The following is a 22,881-nucleotide window of genomic DNA, read 5'->3' on the forward strand; positions in this document are numbered from 1 at the left end:
TGATCCTCTCATGGTGAATGCCTGAAACATGAAACAAGGAGATCAGGTTTTAATCCAATCTCTGTCACAGATTCTGTGGCTCAACCTGGAAGTCAAAGACAGATCTTGCAAGGTCAAGGTACTGAGTATCTTCAATTCTCATTAAAATCACTGTAAACTGGGGTTACAGTTTACCATCAAGACCTTAATCTCTTTAATGTCCTTTAAGTCCCCATTTGTAATGCAGGAAACTACTGTAAAACACTTACCTATCCTAGAATACTGTTCTGTAAGGTCAGTGCATTAATATCTGTAAAATCTGTACCTGAGTTCACCAACCAAAAGGTTAAAAAGCACAGTTATATCATCAAGTAAGATAATGATATAGAGACAAAGGACTAAATATGTATAGGAAATAGACTCCTCTCACTTATGAAGGCAATCCCTAAAGATTGGGCAATCAAAAAAATCAAAAGATCAGTCTGCAGTGACACTGCAAGTACTGTACCAGCAATGTGGCGAGACGGACACCTCTGGTTTCAAATGAAACATTCATCCAAGTACAACTTTGGTCTCTTTCACCACAGAACATAACTGTCCCTGAAGCACCAGATCACTAAGCATATAAAAATGCAAATAATGTAGCAAATAAACTGTCTTGTTTGATTTAAAAAAACAACCAAGACCCACATAAAAGAGTAAAACCTATAGACCAGAATTGTCAAGTTGTTTTTCTGACACTATTAGTGTTAATAATATCTTCACAGCCCATATCCAATGTATTAGAACAGGTTGTCAAAGATTGAGCCCATGTGGCATTCTCCCTGCCAAACCAGCCAGGGCAAGGGGAGGAATCTTGTATAGTGCATATCCTGGAGCAGGAGCCACAGACACTGGATCTAGCATAAGGCGGGGAAAAAGTCGGTAGGCCAGATCTAGCCCATGGACCGGTCCCATGCCATATATCTGGCCCATAGGGCCAGATGAATTTCACTCCCCTGTATTAGAAAATAAATCCATAAATGCAAGATGCCATATAACCCAGAAATAGATTTCTGCCAAATTCCAAAATGCCCAACATAATTCAATATTGTTTTTTTTAATACAAAGTAAAATCAGCAGAAGCGAATCAGCAGAAGATTGGTTTAACAGAAACAGCAGACCTTAAAATAGTGCAACATACGTCTACGATTTATCCAGAAATCACACTTGTTATAACACTGGGTTTACTTGCAAATATTTACGAAAAAAAAAGACTTCCAGTGATTTTTATTGCAGTTTTGCAAATAGGTTTGCTGAAACCAACTATCTTAACAAGCCAATACAACAATTCTTCCACAGATGCAAACCTTATTTAAAGCAGTGGAACAGTGTCTGGGGAAGCAGTGTAATATCAAACAGTATTTGCATTCTGAACTGATAAGGTATTTACTATAACTAATCCTTACCCATGATCACTTTTTAATCAATGTAAAAAGCATTACACTTCAAAAACTACAATCAATTCCCCTAAAGAAATATAAGGAGGAACCCCCCCACACACACATTCTAGATGAACTCATATACACATCCTTCTATTAAGAACGTTGTTAGCAGTGAATGTAATGTTTGTTTGTTCTATATGATATCTGCTACAGTCCAGGGGTACATCAAGGCTTGCTATCTTTTTGGCATCTGTTAGGCTGTCACAGTTATATCATAACTTCAAATCTGACTTGTGTTTAATAGCATATATGCTATAAGAGAACTAAATTCATGTTTTGGTTTGTTTCCACTATGGATTAGCCTACTTGCTAAAGAGCTAATCCAAAACCCACCAAAGCCGACAAAAGACTTCCCATCGACTACAGTAGGGGTTGGATTGGACCATAAAGCCAAGGCCAGTTTACTTCATTTGTTTTCACGTCATTCAGCATAGTTTTGCAGCTTCTTCATTAATCAAAACACCAAACAATTTGTCAGTTTAAGTTTTTAAATTACTCATTTAAAAAAAAACAGCACCGCAGAGAATTTTCCATTTTTCAGAGAGATTATAGAAAGTTGATTGCTCTACCTCATTACTCTTGCTTTGTGAAAGAGCCAGGCTATCATTTGTCAGCTCCTCATCATCAGCATTACTCCTGTTAAGAACTTTATTTTTCTTCTTCTTGGATGCACCATCACTAGCAGTGCTGCTGTTATCATCCTCATTGCCCTCCTCATCATTGTCATCATCATCACTTCCACTTCCATCGTCTTCATCATCCTCATTATCTCCATCACTTCCCTCCTTTCGCAATGCATTTTTTCCTTTCTTCTTTTCAGCAGTAGGCCGCCAGTCATTGTCATCCTCACTGTCATAATCATCCATATCATTTAGTTCTTCCATTGATACAAAATCTAGAAGAGGTCGATTGCGGCGCAAATTCCACTTTTTTGGCTCATTTGATTGCTCATCAGCAACAGCATCAGATTCAGTGGCTTTCTCTTTTTTCTTTTTTGGCTTCTCATCCTCTTCCTCCTGATCTTTCTTTTCTGCCTTAATCGCCTCTTTCTCTGTTGCTGGTGTCTCTTCTCCAGCAGAGCTTTTGGGTTGTTCTTCCACTTTCTCTTGTTCTGCTGCTACTTCCTCCAAAATATTTTCTTCTGATTCAGTACAGGAACCTTCACCACTGTCCTTTGATGCATCTTCACTCCCATGACCACTTCCTTCAGAATCTGTTGAGCATATGAAAATTTAAAAAAAGTGTTCTGAAACAAATGTACCCAAAAACCCCAAAACTTGCTGAAACAACAAATTGCTAAACTAAAGAATGATGTATGTTCCTCCCATCAACCTATTTGTCAGTTAGTCTCCAAATAGTTCTACTCCAAGTAGCACTGTTGAGAACTTGTTGAATATGAGAGTGTTGTGAGATGACAGAAAAAAAACCCAAAAAACAAAAAAGGTAAAAATACATTTAATGAAACTTAAAAATTCCACTGAATTGTTGAATTTTTTTTTTAAAAAGCAGTAAGAAATAGATATAGTCTTCATGGGAGGTTATTATACATGACTAACTGTCCTTTTTAAAATCATAGGAGTTACTTCCTAAGCCTTGAAAACAAGACTACAATAGGTTTTATTGTTCTTTAACTTATAAAATGATGCAATCACAAGTCAGCAAGTTCCAAAGTAAGGTTGCTCCTATAACCTGAATTCTGACACCTGCTATTTAGGCACTGTAAAAGTTTTTATTTTCAATGTAATTTACTATTATTTATCAGTGAATAAGCTCTTCAGTATGCAAGTCAGTCACCACAAGTGACCAAACTGTCTTTCCATTTTCAAGCTGTGGCTCCCTGTCTCAAATGCTACGAACAGTCCAATTTGTACAAGGCAAGGACCTGGACCCCTATTTCATTCACCATCTACCTTGCACAATATGAAGTACAGGTTAGGTTAAAAATGAATACGTAATTAAGACTAACATCTGCATGAAAGGCAAAGTTTACACATGTAATTAATGAAGCAAGGCACCTGTGGTGTGCACCTTACCCAAAGAGGCAAAGGTTGTAATTTAACTTATTCAGAGACATCAAATAATCACTAACCATCATGTTTTGTTTCAGCCACACATAATAGATAAACCCTATTTTATAGATATTTTTCTTTTAAATATTTCTCTGCCTTTAAGCACTTTATTTGCCACGCAGTAATAATAATGTTTCTGTAAGGCCAGTAAGTGGAAACAGTGTGGTTCTCCACATCAGTACCATAGTGGGGCCCTGTAATTCATGTACACCAAGTACCTAAGTATTTTGCTAGGATGTGGTGTGGCCATTAATTCACTTATGCAGATTTACTGACCAACTTTATCCAGACATAGGTAGAGAAAAACTATATATTCACTTTAGAAGTTAGCGTTTAGCAGTACACTGCGCACATTCATTGACTGCTCTGATCTAGGCAGTGACTTAGATCAGCAATATTTCTCCAACTGAGAATTCTCCCCAGCATGGGAGAGTTCTCAGCAGCTTCTCCCTCACCATATCTCACTTCCCTTATTTTCAGTCTACAGTCTCTTTGGGACTGCATGTAACTACTAGAGAAATAATTATACTCCCTTAGGCAAGACCTGAGCCAAGCAAGAAACCAAAACATGACTAAGCCCTGGCACAGAATCCAGCGCAACAAACAACTCAATGGCATTACTACACATAACAGCATTACTACCACTTACAAGCATGCCTTGCATTTAATTGCAATCTTAAAATATCATTCCTTTCAGAATATCTAGGGAGACTGAAAGGATGTCCAACTTAGGTAAACCTATTAACAAGTTAAAGAAAGACTCCACAGTGTCTGAACTGAAAAGCCTGTGGGTTTACCAATCACTGTTTACATTCACTGCTGTCTGAAACCAACTAGAACCCATTATTTTCAAGGTCCTTTGGAGTTTTGGAGATGCTTTAAAAGTCTTGAAAATGATGGAAGCTCATCAGTTACGCTACTGCTAATAACCAGAACACAGTGTAGCTAGGAAACACTGTTTGTGCCACCCGTGCTGTGCTATTGCCAGCCATGCTAAGCAGTCAGGGGCCCACATAAGACGTGGAACCGTCCCCCCCCCACCAGGGCCCACATTAGTGCAAGGCGCAGGCAACTAGCCAGCATTTGCCCCACACACTGTGTGCATGTGCAGCCTTCTACTGCTCCATGTGTGCAAGCAACCACTGCACCACTTGCACCCACCCTCAACTCCTCCACTGCTCTGTGCTATTAGCTGTACTGCTCCGTCCCACGGTGCAGGAGACAAAAATGTAATCCAAAGCAGGGAGGGGAAGCCTAAACCTCCTAGAATCCACAGCAACATAGGGAGAGGTGGTTAGGCAGGAGCCCAGACAGGCCTGTGCTTCACTGTTGAGTGAATTACCTATTTATTCAATACGTGTGCACTTTACCATGCATTAGGTAACAGGCTGTCTGACAGATGGCCCCGATATTGAGATAGGGTCACAGAAAAGTAGGGTTGGAAGGAAACTCACAACACAAGATCATCTAGCCCAGTCCCCTGGTCAAGGCAGGGTGGATCACCCCTGACTAAATCATCCCAGCTAAATGTCTGTTCAACCTACTCTTGAAAACTTCCAAAGATGGAGATACCACAGCTTCCCTAGATAGCCTGTTCCAAAAATTCTTGACTACCCTCAGTCAAGAAGTTCCTCCTAATCTCCAGCCTAAATTTCCCCTGCTGTAGCTTGAGGCCATTACTCTTTTTCCTCCATAGAGGAAAAGCTACTTGCCATCCTCTCTAAAAATCACCCTTCAGGTATCTGAAGAATGTTATCAGATTTGGTTGACTGTGGACCATTTCTGCAGTCTATCCAGGTCATTCTAGTACCTCACCCTACCCTCCAGAGTGTCTCCAACTTCACCTAACTTGGTGTCATCTGAAAATTTGTTAAGCATATTCACCCCATCATCTAAATCATTAATCAAGATATTAAACAATACCAGAACCAGGGCAGACCACTGGTGATTGATACCTCCTCCCAACTAGACACTGAGCCATTGATGAACTGAGAACAATAATTCAAAAAGTTATGTATCCACCTTACAGTACTTTCATCTAGTCTGTACTTCCTCAGTTTGTTAATGAGAATGTCATGAGAGGCAATCCAAAAGCCTTGTTAAAGTAAGAAAATATCACATCTACTGGTCTCCCCCCATCCACACAGCCTGTCACCTTATTACAGAAGGAAACAGGTTGATTAGTCATGACTTGCTCTTGGCAAAACCATGCTGGCTCTTCATGATCATTTTGGTCTCTAGATTCCTTGAGGACCTACTCCATGACTTTTCCAGGAATCATGATAAGACTGACTATTCTGTAATACTCCAGATTCTCCTTCTTCCTTTTCTTAACGATAGACATTTTGTTCGCCTTTTTTATAATCATCTGGGACCTTCCCCAACTTCCACAAGTTGTCAAAAGATGATAGCCAAGGGCTCCAAAATTACTTCAACCAATTCCATCAATACCCTAGGGTACACATACCCTCCAGCTCTGTCTATCTGAAATGATTTGGCTTCCTTAAGGCATCCCTAACTTATTCTTCCACTAGTCGAGTCTGTTTGGCTCCTTCCCTATCTTTGCTGCCAACTCTTATCCAGTACCTATTTGTGAAAACTGAACTAAATAAACATCACATAAATCAGGGGTTTTCAACCTTTTTTAACAAGTGTACCCCTTCTCTCTCAAAATTCCAGCTTATGTGCCCCTTTCACGGCGAGGGAGGGAATGGGGCTGCACAGCCAGGGCAGAGAGCAGGATGGAGCTGTGAGCAGCTTGCCCAGGGGGAGGCGGGGGGGAGAGGGGGGCAGGGGGCAGCTCATGCCAGTGCACGAACTCCAGGAGGACATGAGGCATGTGCCCCTGGATCTGCACACAGGAAAGGGTGAGCTGCCACTGTGGGCTGGGACTAGCACTGGGCTGTTCCTGGTGGGGGGCTGGCCCAGGCTGTACTTGGGGTGGGCAGTGGTGATGCTGAGGGGGCTATGGAGGAGTCTACAGCAAATTCTGGAGTGGCTGCAGCCCCTCCCGTGGCCCCTCCTCACAGTGCCGCTGCTGCCTGCCCTGAGCACAGCCCAACCTAGCCCCTGCAGGTAAGAGCCTGGTACTGCTCCAGGCCCACCCTGCAGTGGCAGCCTGCCTCATCTGCAGATCATGGGTACACGCCCTCATGCCCTCCTGAGGTGTGCACAGTGGTGGGAGCAGCTCAGGCCAGTGCCCCACCTCAGCTGAGCAGCTCCTGCCCCAGCCCTACTCCCTCCCCAACTGCTGGGGCCTCAATCTGCCCTTCCCCTGGCCCCTTACCTCACAACATGCTTACCAACTGCTCTCCTGGCCACCTGCATGCTGTACTGTAGCTGTACGCACATACACAGTAGGCCAGTGCAAAGCAGCAAGTATTCACTTCGGATTCAGATTCAGCCAATTCAGAGGGACAGCGATTCGATTCGGAGATTCAAATCACTGTCCCGATTCGATACGGCCGAATTGGATCCAAAGATTCAGCACCACTTTGGAGATTCGGCCATAGACTAAACAGATAGCAGTTCCCACCATGCTGGACACAGCTGCCTCCAGCCAGTAAGTCTGGTGTGGTGGGCGGAAGGGGGAGGGGCAGATGAAACATCCCCAGAAACATCCCCAGAGGGAGCAACTGTGACTGGAACAAGCTCCCCAGCTGGAGCAGGGGGGCATGGGACACGGGGAGGGGGGCTCCCGCCACTGCACACCATTGCGTGCCACCTGTCTGGGAGGGCATGGGAGCGGCCGTGTGCCCCTGGATCTGCACTGGGCGGGCCCCTTCTCCCAGTGCTGCCGCGCCCACATCCTGCACCATCCCCTGCCCACCTCCCTGAGTCCCACGCCCCCCCCCCCACCCCAGCTGAGCAGCTTGCCCCAGCCCCAATCCCTCCCTCATTGTGGGGGCGTTGATCTGCACCCGCCATGCCCCTCCCCTCCCCTCCCCCCACCCCCCCCCATCAGACTTACCAGCTGGAGGCAGCTGTGTCTAGCATGGTGAGGACTGCTGCCTGTTTAGTCTATGGCCGAATCTCCGAAGTGGCGCTGAATCTTTTCCGAATCAATTCAGAGGCTTCCGATTCAATTCAGACCTTTTAACTGGTCTCCCAATTAGACTGAACTTCAGAGATTCGGCCGCCAAATCAGGCTGAATCTCCTTCTAATTGAATCAGCTACCAAAGCATCGTACGGCTTTAATACACGGCATTTATCAGCCACATTAGGTCTGTGTACCCCTTAGGATCTTTTTAAGTAACCTTAGGAGTACCTGAACCCACAGTTGACAACCACTGACAAACATCTATCTTTTCTGCATCATCTGTATCTAGATCCCTTCTGTATTCTATAAAGGATCTATGGTTTCTTTGGTCTTCCTCTAACTCTTGACATTCTTCCCCTTACATATTGAACTATATTGATTTTATACAGCTAGCATCTTGCAATAAATGCTAGTATCAAGCCAAAATATTTTAGTATTTCTGAAATGCTTGCACGTTTCCTTCTTTTCAGTCTTGTCTGTTGAACAGATCTGATACCATAGGTGCCTTTTATAAAGTATTTAGGGTTAATAGTCATTTTTGCCATTATTTTTCATAAGTGAAAGTTTCCGTCAGCAGAAGCTGATGCATAAAATCTTCTCCTTCAAAGAAACTCATGAAGAATTACACCATTTCCTCTTGTTCCCTATGGGACAGAAGTCAAGCTGATTTCAGAAAAGATGCTGACCACATATGCTATCAGAATCCACAGAGCAACACATAGAGTTGTTGACAACATATATGAGAAATAAACATTTTGTGAAAGGTGCCATTTATCTCAGTACAGCCTGTGGTTTCAGTCCCATCAAGCACAATGGGGTATGGTATTGAATTTGATATGGGCTTTGTAGAATTGTCTGAAACAAAATATCATGGCTCACACTTATCTGAAAGAAAAACTTTGTGGTAAAAAGTAGTAGAAAAGTGACTATTAATCTACAAGTTTCTACAAATACATTGCGTGCACAAGATTTCAATGAGTGTTAATACAAAAAGTGTGAAGCATCTATTATCTTATTAAAATCATTACGGTCAGAGAAAAGGCTAACACCAGAAGTTATATTTCTTAACATTAAATTTTAAATGAGTCCTTATATGCTCAACACATCACAATATTTATAGACTATTAAAGTTCTCAAAAAATTCATACAGTCCTCAGAATACTGTTATTTTGAAGCATACATGCTGTTCTTTCCTTACTAACAGAATTGAATCTCAATCTGGGGGCTGAATTGTTTTCAGCTTAACTGTGGAGTAAGAAATTCATAATTACCTTTCGCTTATTTTTATTTGGTTATTCTTTGACAGACCAACTGTCTAATAATATAAATTCAAAAACTCCATTTTGGGATAAATTTCTTATACGGAGCAATTCATATCAAGCTTAAGATAAATAGAAGAGAGCTGTCAACGCCATTCAGGAGAGTTTCTTTAGCTATCATATTTAGGGATGTCTGGTATGCAAGAAAATAAGACACGCACCTTATTACTGGAAGGCAGAATGTAGAAAAATACTTTTTTTTTTTTCCAGAGTCATGGCCAACTGCGTGGCATGAAGTAAGTCCTCCTGGAAACAGTGTCCAGGAAGTGTGGCATCTCAGGAAGACAGTCTGGGTGAAGCAGCAGGAACTTTCTGATATGGCAAGACAGTCACAAGTTCTAGGCACCAGACCCTTTCAAGGGCAGTGGCAAAACTGTTATTTCTTCACTATAAATAGTTCTTCATATAAGTTTCCATAAATTAAAAAGTGATGTTACACACAAGCCTCATCAAGATACTACAGTCTGCATGCAGCAGCTCCCTTGCCAATAGGTACTACAAGTGCCTTAGCATCTGTGAGAGGGTTAACATAGGATTCTGTCTTTTCTGTTTGCTGGGGCCAAAGAGAAGTGGCCGCCTTGGCTGCCATTAACATACAGCGTTTGCATGCTTCTATTCCAGTGAAGAACAAAAAATGAGCTTCACTACCTAAAATATGCACTCCAAGTTTGGAGGGATGGTCTAAGGGAAACCAGTGCGGGGGGCATGCAACTAAATACAGTTTATAAACCCCTAATTCTGTCAATAAGTATTCACATGTTTTAAATGAGGAATGTCCAAGATACATCCCATAGGTTGGATCTGCCCTGCAGGGTTCCTGGAAGGGCAAGTAATTCATGGATAGGGTATGCAGGGCCAGTGCCCAGTACCAAAATCCACGGAAAAGAGCCCCACTGAGGACATTTTGGCAGCAGGAGGGTAAGCAATGGCTGTGTTAATCCTTGGGGCTCACAGAAACAACACTGCACCATTTACTCGACCGCTACCACCACTTGTCCCACAGCCCAGATCTGGCCCAGAAGAAATCCTGCAATCTGGATCCAGACCATGGGGTTGGACAAGTTTGACACCCCTGCTTTAAAAGAAGCAGGGTGAGAAGTCTTTCCAGGATTCAAGTTTAAGCATGCCTTACATACAGGGCAATTTGAACTGAGAATGTAGCAAGCGAAAAATGACCGCTTAAGACCTGAGATATACCAAGTCCTTCCGTTAAAGGAACTACAGCCACCATAATTATGAAAGAAAAAAAGAGTCTATCATCATAGTTTCATACAGTTGCAGTTTCACAAAAGCAATTTTTAAAACGCTATTAAAACTAAGCAATGCTGAGGCTGTACTGTATTGTGCCTGCAATTTATGATGATAATAGAACACACATTCATAACAAGTTAATACTGATGGTGCTTACACAGAGTTTTATTTAGAACTGCACCAATATATCAGTGGCATATCGGCTTGGCACCAATAACAGGAAAATTAACATTATCAGCAATCAACTTTTTTTGGCCAATGTCACCGACCGATGCTGCGTGCATGTGCACAACCACAGCACGCATGAGGCCAGGAATGCAACCCAGCAGTCTGGAGAGCAGCATCCAGCCAATACATCTGTGGGAGGGAAGCACATGGCGGGGATCAAGGTCACCCACAGTGAGGGACAGAATGGGGCAGAGGTAGGCGCTGCCCAGCCAGGGTGCGGCATGGGACAGAACCACAGGTGGCAACTCCCTGCTGCTGTGCAACCCCTCAGGTGAATCATGGGGGGGCACGTGCCCCCCAGATTTGTGCACAGAGCAAAGGCGGGCTGCCCATTGCAGACTCAGGGCCAGGAGCTATGCTAACCTCTTCCTGATAGGGAGAGGTTGAACTGGGGCTGCACTAGGGGTGAGTGGCAGCATGGGAAGGGGTGGCTACAGTCCCCCAAGCCTCCCCCAGCACTGCCTCTGCTCAGGGCTCATGCTCTGTGGCACTTGAGCCTGCCCCACCCCTGTCCAATCAAAGCACAGCCCTGGACCAGCCACCAAGCTAGGAAGAGGTCAGTGCATCCCCTGACCCCAAGCATCCCACCCTTGCCCTGTGCACAGATCTGGGGGGCCACATATCACCCATGCCTGCCCCAGGGACATGTGCAGCAGTGGCAAGCCACTCCCCAACATCCCCCATTGCTAATAGAGATTTTCTTGGCTAATGGTGAACTATTCACCAAGCATATCAGCTGATATCGACAAGGTGATAGGTTTACAGGAGCACAGGCCAGCATTGTGCAGAGCAGCACCTGGCAAGTCAGTCAGTGGAGGGGAAGGGGCACAAGAGAGGAACATGGTGGGAGGGGGGCAGATGGAAGCCCCAACAATGAGGGAGGGAGTGGGCAGGGACAGAGGCTGGGGGTGCTGCCCAACCAGGACAGTGAATGGAGCCCTGGGGCTGGGGTAGGGAATGGGACAGAGCCACAGACAGTTGGTCCAGGGGATCAGTGTCCCAGTGCGTAAATATGGTGGCGGCATTGCTTGAACTAATGGTTGTCAAACGAGCTTTAGTGCAAGCGCTGCCACCACCATTTTTAAGTGCAAAGACGCTTTTAACCAGAGCTGAACTGACTGAGATGAGAGCAGAGGCAGGCTGCCTCTGCTATCTTTGCCTTGGGAGCCACACGCTGGCCATGCATCCCCATCCTGCCCAGCACCAGAAGACAACTCATCACCCCCACCACTGCCCAATGGGCAGGGAACGTACAGCCAGTGCATGGCTCCAAGGGCAAAGGCAGCAGAGCAGAAAGCCCTGAGCTCACAGCAGGCAGCCCACATCCGCCCAACGTACAAATCTGAGGGAGCAAAGATCCCATGTCACAGTTCTGTCCTGCTCCCCACCCCATTATCCCATTCACTGCCCTGGTTGGCCAGTGCCCCCAGTCCCACCCCCTTCCCTCACCATGGGGGTCTCAATCTGCTCCCCCATGCCCCTTTCCCTCCACACACTTACCGGCAGGGAGCTGCTCTCCACAGTGCCCAGTTGTGCTCCTGGCAGCATGCATGCTGCACCTGCTGCTGCACACATGCACACAGTGCCCAGGGACCACAGCCAAATGGCATATTATATGCATCAGTCACATTACTGGCTACACTAACAAAAGAAAGCCAATAGTCCAATAATGTTAATTTTCCTTTTATTGGTGCCAATCCGATATAGTACCAATATATCAGGGCACCTCTTTTTTTTCTTATTTTTAAAGGACAATTTTAGAAATATCCTGAAGAAATATTTTTTAAATGAACTAGAAATCCACCATTTCAATGGCTTGTTGTTCAAACCAGGACAAAGAAGTCTGCTTCAATCTGAATATATGAAAAGTAGAAACTTTCAAGTCATTGTAACTTATGCTTTTTTAGAAGCAAATCCTTGTTCACTTTTTTGCTATTAGATAAGGACACAATCTGTAATTATGCATATTGGTTATAACAGTGGGTAAATCAATCTTAAATGACAAGGAAAAAAATGGTATCTTTTATTATGCAACCTTCCACTACAGACGTAGTTTTAAATGACTAATGCCACTTTTATTTATAGCCATAATTATTCCCTGTACTTCGTTTGCACAATTTGAAGGTTTCACGAATAAGTAATATAATATTTTCAAGATTCAATCCATACACTTCAATTTAAAAAATGCTGCCACCCAAGAGAGACACAGTTAATGTATAACAAAAACCCAAGAAAATATTACTGTACTAATTACAAGCAGTACTTTGTCATCCAGTGCCAGTGAGTGAATTATCTGAGGACCTTTATCAAATGCAGATACAGATTTGAACAGGCCATAAAATGCAACCGTGATGACTGAACCAGAGCCCCCCTACCTTTGTAACTGTCAAATAAAAAGCATCTAGTCTAGTCACTATGAGGATGCTAAGAGCAACAGAAGTACTAATAATTTAGTAAATGGATATTGCTACTTCAGGGCTACCACTATGTAAATGACCTTGAATCCTAAGCAGGGATTGTGATTTATTCATGACTATACCGTGTCAAGCACAAGATACCAATTCTGACTGAAGCTGTCAAGCACTACTATAACATTAATGTGTTTAACATTAAAGGTGGAACTGGTGTACCAACTAGTAAGTCTGCCTGATGCTTCCCAATGTATGACTCTGTTTTCAGCTCTTACTAATTTGCAAATGTTAACCAGTTGCATAGAAGCATCATATGCTGCACTTACACCCCAGATTGATTTTTTTAAGTTTCTGAGAATTTGGCAAAAGAAAAATACATATTTGACATTAAAACATTCTGGTGACTTCTTAAAAAAGCCCTATCAACCTCAGTAACAGATAACAATCTAATGCTATCGGTTACTCCATTAGCTCCAGTAGCAGAGGTCTAGTCTATGGATCTAAAGGCTCCAATCCTGATGACAAACCATGGGGATATCAATATACTGTTCCAGGGTGGAATTTCTATATTTTCAGTTTACTTAAAAAACAAACAAAAAAACCAAACAACAACAGGAAATTACACCAAAAACCCCCATTAAAAATTGTGATGAGTTGTGAAGTCAAGCACTGAAACATCAGGAAATGTAGTAAAGATACCTCTACTACATAATTTTGCTTTTTTGTGCATATGCATTATGGATATGGCCTTTAATTATATGTTCATATATTTTCTCCCCCACAAAGGGCTCCCACCTCTATTCCACAAGCAGAACTGACATTATTTGCTTAATGAGAAGCTATTCAGTGTTTTTTCCTACTCAGTGTGCACTTATAAATCCATGTCGTTACTACATCATGTGATTCAAACTCTGTTTGAAGACAGAAGTATTAATTTTCTCTGATTTTTGTATGGCATTTATAGGAAATACAATATAGTTTTAAGTGTTTCACAAATATTAATCTTCATAACACCCTCCTGAGGTGAATGTGGTAGCATGCCACTCAAAGATGGGAGGTGATAAGGATACAGATTTTTAAAAGTCTGCTAATTTTGGCTATACATAGGGCCAGATATGTCAAAGTACTTAGGATAACACAACACTTTATATGCTTAGAACAGGGCACCCTTTGACTTCAATTGCAGCTGTAAATACTCAGCATTTCTGCAACTAGGGCCTCAAGTCTGGCAAACAGAAAATGAGGAACCCAGAATTAGAGCTCATCAAAAGTCTGGTTTCGAACTTTCCTGGAATCTGACAGGATCTGAGGCACAGGTAGGTCTAGAACCCAATTCTACACAACAGCTTTCAGCCGCCATAACCATGATGCAAGCCTCTCCTCCTAGAATCCCACCTTCATGCCTTCCAAATGCTGAGATGGTGTAGTAGGGCTCCATCAGACAAAAAACACCCTTCAGTACACATCCCCCTCCCCAGTGCACACCAAATAAAGCGTGTAAGGTAGAAAAAGCAATATGCGAGCCTGTAATTACTGCATGTATCATAATACATATACTACACGTATCATAATACATATACATATTCCATGCTGACATTTCCCAATTTTCCAATGCGTGATTTTGCAGTCTTGATAGTGTTCTTGTAACAGTCGTGAATAGAACGATAAGCATAGTAATAAGAGAACTATGCCTGTGGTTTAAAATTAAGATTAGGTTTTCGTCAGTTGGGGGCCCCTCCAGACATGCAAGTCAAGGAGAGATGGAATGTGATGCCAAATCCACACACACACTTCCTGCCATGCCACACATACACGGCAGGAGGTGCTGACTGTAGGATCATGGCCAGATCCCACAATCACCAGGCTCCCCCTGCACCAGCAAGTGACAAACTGCAGGCCTTCCACTGGACTACCACTAAGAGGTTCACCAACCGTAGCAACCAAGGGACAACATATCACATCAGCCTGTGGTGTGCATAACTGCTTTGATTAGAGGTGCAGATATAGTTTTTTTATATCAGACCAATGTATTGAAAATCGGCCATATCAGGCCAATAACTTGGCCAATAAACGGCCCATGCACGCATGCAGTCGCAACACAGCACAGGCGGCGAGGAGTGCAGCTGGAAAGCTTGGAGAGCTGCCTCCAGCTGGTAAGTCTGGTATGGTGAAAGGGGAGGGGGGAGAAAAGGAGCAAGGGAGGGCAGATTAAGGCCCCCATAGTGAGGGAGGGTGTGGGGCTGGGGCAAGCACTACCCAGTCGAGGTAGGGCAGGCACAGCATGGAGCTCTTTGTGGGAGAGCAGCTCTGGCTGCCGCGTGCCACTTGTCCAGGGGCTGCTGGTCCAGTGGCTCATCCAGTGCTTGCCTGCTCGTCTGGCAGCTCCCGCCGCTGCTTTCACTGCTTGTCTGGGGTGGAGGTAGGTGGGGGATGTGTGCCCCCTGGCAGAAGCCGCTCCCCCCTCCTGCACCCCACAGGTGAGCCACCCGCAGCTCTGTGCCACACCCGTCCCGCCCCGCCCCAGGTGGGTAGCACTTGCCCCAGCACCTGCCCCAGGCCCAGCCTCTTCCTCACCACAGGAGCCTTGATCTGTCCCTTGCATGCCCCTTCTCTTCCCTCCCCTTCTTACCAGCTAGAGGCAGCTTTCCATGGTGCTGGGCTGGGTACTGGAAAATGGATCAGTATCAGCTGATATGCCTCCTTAAAAATGGGCTGCAAAAATCTATCGGTGCACCCCTAGCTTTGCTCTAATATTGCTCAGTGTAGGTATGAAGGAAACAGCAGTTAAAATCTAGCAAGCAAACTACACTTGACCTAGTAGAGAATATAAGAGTCCAAGCTATAGACAACTCAAAACTGGGAGGCGGCGTTTTGGAAGATGAAGCATTTTTGCAATTTTTAATCCTATAGACAACAAAATGTAGTTCTAAGATAAATACACACTGCTACACGTAGGTTAAAAATGAAATGCACAAAAAAGGAGTGAGGTAGAGGACTTGACAGCAGTACTGCTGAAAAGAATCTCAGTGGATCACAAATTCAGCCCATCAGTTATGCAATTCTGTCACCATAATATGAATTGCATTAACAGCAGCATTGTATGCATGCTACAGAAAGTGGTGGTACCACTTTACTCAGTGCTGCTCAGATTTCAGTTTGAGTACTTTGTCCAGTTTTGGACACTATATTTGAAGGACATACAGGAACTGAAGACAAAGGCAAGTGACACAGAGGCATGGAGAGGTGTTTCTAGAAAAATAGTCCAGGAGCTAGTACATATATACATTCCAGACCCTAGAGCTTTCCAGCCACAGGACATTAGAAGGTGGCTCTCTTGGCCACGCCTGCTTTTAGGAAGCCTTTAACTGACAACCTGCCCTCTTCCCTGCTGGGAGTTGCAGCTGCTGAAAAGCAGCAGCTGTCAGACAGCCCAGAGATGGTACCAGCCCAGAGGATTGCACCCCCACCATCCTGCCAATTAGCTGATTGGTGGGACAGGGGACCATCATCCCGTGGTAAGAACTCATAAAATAACGGTGGGAACTGGAAAACAGTTCTCATTCCTTGCACTACACTGGGCTGAGCCAAAGTAGAGTGGAGAAAGCCTGAGCCTGGAGATCCCTGCGGCCATGGCACAGCTGTATCCTGCTCCTCTCCCTCCAGCTCCCTAATGCAACAGGAGACATGCAGGGGCAGGGGACCATTCTCCCTTGGAGGCAATCCTCCTGAAGCCCTAGGGGATTTGCCATCACAGCACAGCTACCTGTTGCTCCCCAAACTCCTCCAGACCAACTGGAGAGTGGCACAGGACCAGTCTCCCCAGCAGCAACCCTCCTGGGGCTCCAGGAAGATTCTCACCAGAGAAGAATGCCCCATCTCACCAATTAGCTTATTAGTGGGAAAAGGAAGGGGGGGGGGGTCCCATGCAGTGTCCCCAAAGGGATCCCTGACGGCTTGCTCCTTGGTGGGCTATTAGGGACCCAATGTTCTCCCTTCCTCCCCCCTCTCTCTTGGGAGAGTATGCAAATGTTGGATACCACGCGTTCTCCACACCTGAAGGAAGCAAACAGCAACTAGATTTAGATCAGGAAGAGGGCAATCTTTCTCCATAAGTAACAGATCTAACTTCTTTCAGAAGAGCCACTTCTCTTCTGCAACAAGCCCTTGAACAGTTGTATACTCTCTTTATATAAATGGCTTCTTTGTGGCAATAGATGATAAAGTTTAGAATCATAGAAAATTAGGGTTGAAAGGGACCCACAGATCATCTGGAGCACTCCCTGATCAAAGCAGGCCCATCCCCAACTAGATCATCCCAGGCAAGGCTTTAACTACTTGGGTCTTAAAAACCTCCAAGGACGGAGATTCCAACACCTGTCTGGGTAACCTGTTCCAGTGTTTTCCATCCTTCCTCGTGAGAAAGTTTTTCCTAATATCTGGCCTAAACTTTCCTTGCTGCAACTTGAGACCACTGCTCCTTGTTCTATCATCAAAGTCTAACTCCATCCTCGTTGGAGCCACCCTGCAATTAGTTGAAGGCTGCTATTAAGTCCCCACCCCATTCTGCTCTTCTCTAGTCTAAATAAGCCCAGTTCCTTCAATCTCTCCTTGTAAGTCATGTGCTCTAGCCCCCTAACCATTTCCCTTGCCCTCTGCTGGACTGTCTCCAATTTGGCTACATCCCTCCTGCAGTGGGGAGCCCAAAACTGGTCATGGTGCTCCAGATGTGGTCTCACCAGTGCAGAATAGAGGGGAAGAATCCCTTCCCCTGACCTACTGGTAACACTCTTACTGATGCAACCCATAGGACAACAGAACAACAGAACTGCCTACTGTAAGCCCCAGGTCTTGTTCTGCAGAGCTGCTGCTCAGCCAGTCAGCCCCCAGCCTGTTTTGGTACATGGAATTGTTTCATCTTAAGTGCAGGAATTTGCATTTATCCTTACTGAACCTCATGAGATTTCTTTTGGCCCAAACCTCCAATTTGCTTAGGTCACTCTGAATCCTAACTCTACCTTCCAGTGTATCAACTATTTCCCCCAGCTTGGTATCATCTGCAAACCTGATGAAGGTGCACTCCATCCCGTCTTCCAAATCACTGGTGAAGATATTGAGCAAAACCAGCCTCAGGACTGACCCCTGGGGCACTCCACTTGATACCTACTGCCAACAAAACATCAAGCCATTAATTACTACCCTGAGTCTGATGATCCAGCCGGTTTTCTATTCACCTTATAGTACATTCATCCAACCAGTACTTCCTTAGCTTGACTACAATAATGTTGCACAAGACAGTATCAAAAGCCTTGCTAAAGTCAAGTTATATCACATCCACTGGTCTCCTCACACCCAAAGAACCAGTCATCTCATCAGAGAAGGCAATCAGGTTGGTCAGGCATGGCTTGCCTTTGGTAAAATCCATGTCGGTTGTTCCTAATCACCCCCTTCTCCTCCAAGCGCTCAGAAATGAATTCCTCGAGGACCTGCTCCATGTTTTTTCCAGCAACTGAGGTGAGGCTGACCAGTCCGTAGTTCCCTCATCCTCCCTTTCATAAATATGGGCACTATATTTGCCTTTTTCTAGTTGTCCAGGTTCTTTCCAGATCCCCATGAGTTTTCAGAGATGATGGCCAGTGGCTCTGCAATCACATCAGTCAACTCCCTCAGCACTCTCAGGTGCATCCGCTCCAGCCCCATGGACTTGTACACATCCAGCTTTTCTAAACTGTCTGTAACCTGTTCTTTTGCCACAGTTGGCTGCTAACATCCTCCCCAAACTGTATTGCCATTTGCAATAGTCTGGGAGTTGACCTCACCTGTGAAGACTGAGGTGAAAAAGCCATCGAGTACTTCAACCTTTTTTCTGCATCCTCAATCACTAGGTTGCCTTCCTCATCCAGTAAGGGACCTTGATATGCCTCTTGTTACTGACTTATTACTTGTTAGAAAGCAAGCAACATGAAGAAAGATTGATGGAATTTAGTTTGGAGGAAAGAAGACTCGGGGGTGTGGGGAAGGGGAGGACGACAAGACAATAGTTTTCAACTATTTGAAAGACTGCCATAAAGGTATTGCAAAATATTATGTTCTCCTTCACCACGAAAACAGGACACAAGGCAATAAGTTTAAACTGCAGCAAAGCATATTTTAATTAAATCTCAGAATTAATGATTGTTATAACCATAGGACAACAGAACAAGTTGCCTAGAGAACTTGCAGAACCTCTTTTCATGGAGTTTTTCCAAAAAGAAGCTAGACAGACATCTATTGGAAATGGTTCAGAAACAGGGTAGCCTGCATCTGTGCAGAGGGTTGGATAATGACACATTAAGTTCCTGCCAATGCTGTAATTCTCCATCAGCATCAGTTTAGAAATTTTAGAGAAAAATAAATTAGAAAATCTAAGAATATTAAACATGTTGTCATGAATTCTGAAGTAGATGATTACATCTAGTTTGTTTCAGAATTCTCCTCATAGGTGCAATAGAAAAAAAGTAATGTTCTTCCCAACATTTATTTTTCACTAGTCCTGATGCGAAGGATTGTGTTGGGCTCAGACCCTCAGCTCGCTTTCAGTGGTAGGTGAGTCTCCCACATCCACAAGCCCATAAGGTTTGAAATTCTGAAGAATAAATGGAATACACATATAAAGCTGACCCCAGCTGACTTCCTGCCCTTTGGGCAGGGGGCTGGACTCGATCTCCCAAGGTTCCTTCCAGCCCTGATGTCTATGAAAGTATGTGCATGTAGAGAAAAACATATAAACACTGTCTAGATATCAACATTCCTTAGGACGCATCAGTTCAAACTAAAAAATAAGAATATATTCTAGCTACTTTTTAAAGCAAAGCTCAAAAATCACCTCTAAAGTGCAAAGCTTCAATTGAAGGCAGCATGGAGTACCAAAAAAAAAAAAAATCAAATTATAACATTGTTTGTTCTTTTCCATCTATAACATAAAAAGGCCAAAGCAACTCTTCTTAAAATTGTTTTCAAGCTAAGACCTCATAATGCCAACCTTCAGGCAGGAACAATTTTTTAATTATGTGTAATAGACAAATATGAACTGGAATAATAAATGCAACTTTAAAACAATAATATGAGGCACTACTTGGGGTAACAACCATGTGAAGTAAGAGAATTATTTCATTTATCACAAAAAACTAAGAAAATGTAACATTAAGGCTGAGGATTAGGTTTATGGGTAAAATGGGAATACCTACAAATTCCCAAGTTTCAAAATCATTTAAAGCTAAACAGAAAAGGCTCCAACTTCTTACCTTAACTAATGTGTGGGTTATACCCACCGTGAAACCTACAAGCAAGGTAACAGACACTGCTATAAATGAAACAAACCACTATAGGCACCTACTGAAACACAAAAGGATGGGGTTTTTTTGTTTCCTCCTTAAAGAAAAGATATTACAGAACCCCAAAATTCAAAAATTAAAATATTGCCTTGAAACACAAATCCAAGCTCACAAACCCTTACTGAAACATACTTTCACTGATTTCAGTGGGACTGTGAGCACCAATAAGGGTTTGGAAATCAAACAGGTTCTCCTGGATGCATCTAACATCTCATATTATACATCTCTTAACAACCTTTAGCCTTACATACATAGATACAAGAGCCACCCAAAAATACTTCTGAATTTCTTTAATACACAACACAGAAAGACTAGTCTCTATTTACATTTAGCCACCTGATTATCTACATCTGTGATAAATCTATTTCTACAGGAAGCTGTGTCATACAACTTTTGGAATTCAGAATTTCAAGTCTTTATGTACAGGCCCTAATCTGCAACAAGCAGTACACAGACTGATCCCCTGTGGTCAAAGTCCCACTGAATTTAATGGTCCTGTGCATGAATACCCATGCACTATACACTGCAGGATCAACACTATGAGGGATCAAATGGGGAATCTACGTTAGACAATAATAAACTGGTATCTCTCTCATGAATAATGCACATGTCCCACTCAGTCCATTTACCTTTGTAGTTCTTCCATCAAAAAAAGACCAGACCTACAACAACCTGAACTGAAAGCTAAGTATTACCAGTTGCATTCAAACTAGAACAGCCAAGCATCTGGCTACTGTCTTTTTTTTTTTTTTTTTAAATAACGAAACATGGGAAGTAGTATTTATTACATTACCCTTCCAGTTCTTAGTTTTTTTAAGAGGCCAAATTGTGTGTTAAAAAAAATGTCCTTTCCCTACCCCAAACCTTAACAACTTTATTTCAAGTGTAATTATTTTCCAGTTTTAACCAAGTAAGCATTCCCCTTTCAAGTGAATACAAATTCTGAAGTTTTAGAACAAAGTTATCCAAGTCACTTGAACACAAAAATATTCGAATATTTGACTGCATAATATGAATTCTTCATCACCATAACAGACCACAAACTGCTTCAATTTCAAAGAAGTGTCTTGAGGGAATCCCCATTCATGCTCCTTACGCTGAAGTAAAGATTTAAACATTTGTATGTTACTTACAGCAAGCTCTACATCTCCACAAGTACAACATACATAGTCCAGTGGGATCTCAACCCCAAGTTCCAATGCCAATATTTTAGATGGAAAACTTTATTTCTGAATTTCTTTTAGTGACTGAAGTTATGATTACCCTAAAATTATGGTTTAATCCCTTAATCTCTCCTCGTCCCTTCCCCAGTTCTCTCTTCAAATATTTGGGTCCTCACACTATCTTTATACTGCTTATATTCATCTTCCCCCAAATCCTGCCTTATGCTATTGAACAAAAATTAAAAATGATTTAAATAGTGGAAACTGATAATATAGTTAGCTTCACTGCTACTTCAACTCCTACTACAGCAAGTGTTTCTGTAAGATGAAATGTGCTTGCTTCCAAAGACGCTTAGCAAAGAAACTCACAAGAAAAGCATTTGGGCTGTTGAAGTTCTATCCTACAACTTTCCATATCAGCATCTTTAAAAATTGGGTACAAAGTAGGGAGGAAACAGTATATTTGCAATCCCATGCCTAGTTTCAACACCTATCCTGGAAAGCTGACAATGACCTATGTGCACTCAGAAATGCTTAGTCCACTGGTTCTCAAACTTTTCAGATTTGAGTACCCCAAGGAAAATGCCAGCTTTCAGCTTTTAATAACACTAGAACATTTCACCTATCACAATGAACTCAGAAAATCTGCAGCATGTCAGAATGTTTTTGACATTATAGACTGCTACTTGAAATCTCTGGGTTTGTGTGTAGGTATTTGCACACCTAACAGTGCAGGACCCCACAGCACCATTAAAAGGATCTCACAGCACCCCAATGTGCCACAACACTTTGGCCGAGATTCACTGGCCCAAACTATGTATTTTTGCCACTTCTACCTTCCCTATTTGTTTCTTACATGAGTTACTGAGTTTGGGTTTATGTCAGATGTAAATGGAGGTTCCACACAGGTGCTGGGATCAATTCATCTGCATTAGATAACAGGGTTCAGGCTTTAGATGGTAAATACTTAGAAGAAGGGAATGTGTTTTACCATGGAGTTTGTACAGATGACAGAACAATAGGCCTCTACTCCATATCAGGCCTCTGCATTTGGCTACTGCCATAAAAATCTATAATCTGAATAGATTTTCCTCCCAAATTGCCCAATCTGTAGCTGGAGCCAGGCTTGAGAAATTAGTCTAGAAAAGATCCACTTTGGAGAATTTAATGAATGAAGTAGTCTTCAGAATACAGAATAAAATGATGGCCTAATGGTAATGGCTTATTCCCGAAGTACAACTAATGTATACTTCCATAAGAGCCTTTTGCCATAAGAAAGGCACCATACACAGAGGGAAATCAACTGTTAACATAGAATGACAGAAAATTAGGGTTGGGACCTGAGGAGGTCATCTAGTCCAACCCCCTGCTAAAAGCAGGACTAGCCCCAAGTAGATCATCCCACCCAAGACTCTGTCTAGCTGGGTCTTCAAAACCTCCGAGGATGGAGACTCCACCACCTCTCTAGGTAACCCATTCCAGTGCTTTACTACCCTCCTAGTGAGAAAGTTATTCCTAATATCCAACCTAAACTTCCCTTGCTACAACTTGAGACTGTTGCTCCTTG

At 43.2% G+C, this 22,881-nt stretch overlaps 1 protein-coding gene across 1 annotated transcript in view; it reads right to left on the bottom strand.

Annotated features, from left to right (window-relative positions):
- The window catches only part of PHF14 (PHD finger protein 14), a 289,953-nt gene that overhangs the window by 266,068 nt on the left and 1,004 nt on the right, over window positions 1–22,881 (bottom strand). Inside the window, exon 3 of the mRNA XM_090046914.1 lies at window positions 2,033–2,676. Coding sequence (XP_089903040.1) covers window positions 2,033–2,676 — 644 coding nt within the window. The remainder of the gene's footprint in view (window positions 1–2,032; window positions 2,677–22,881) is intronic.

Source organism: Crocodylus siamensis, chromosome 5, assembly GCF_052110815.1.
Source record: "Crocodylus siamensis isolate JL-2025a chromosome 5, ASM5211081v1, whole genome shotgun sequence".
Taxonomy (NCBI): Eukaryota; Metazoa; Chordata; order Crocodylia; family Crocodylidae; genus Crocodylus; species Crocodylus siamensis.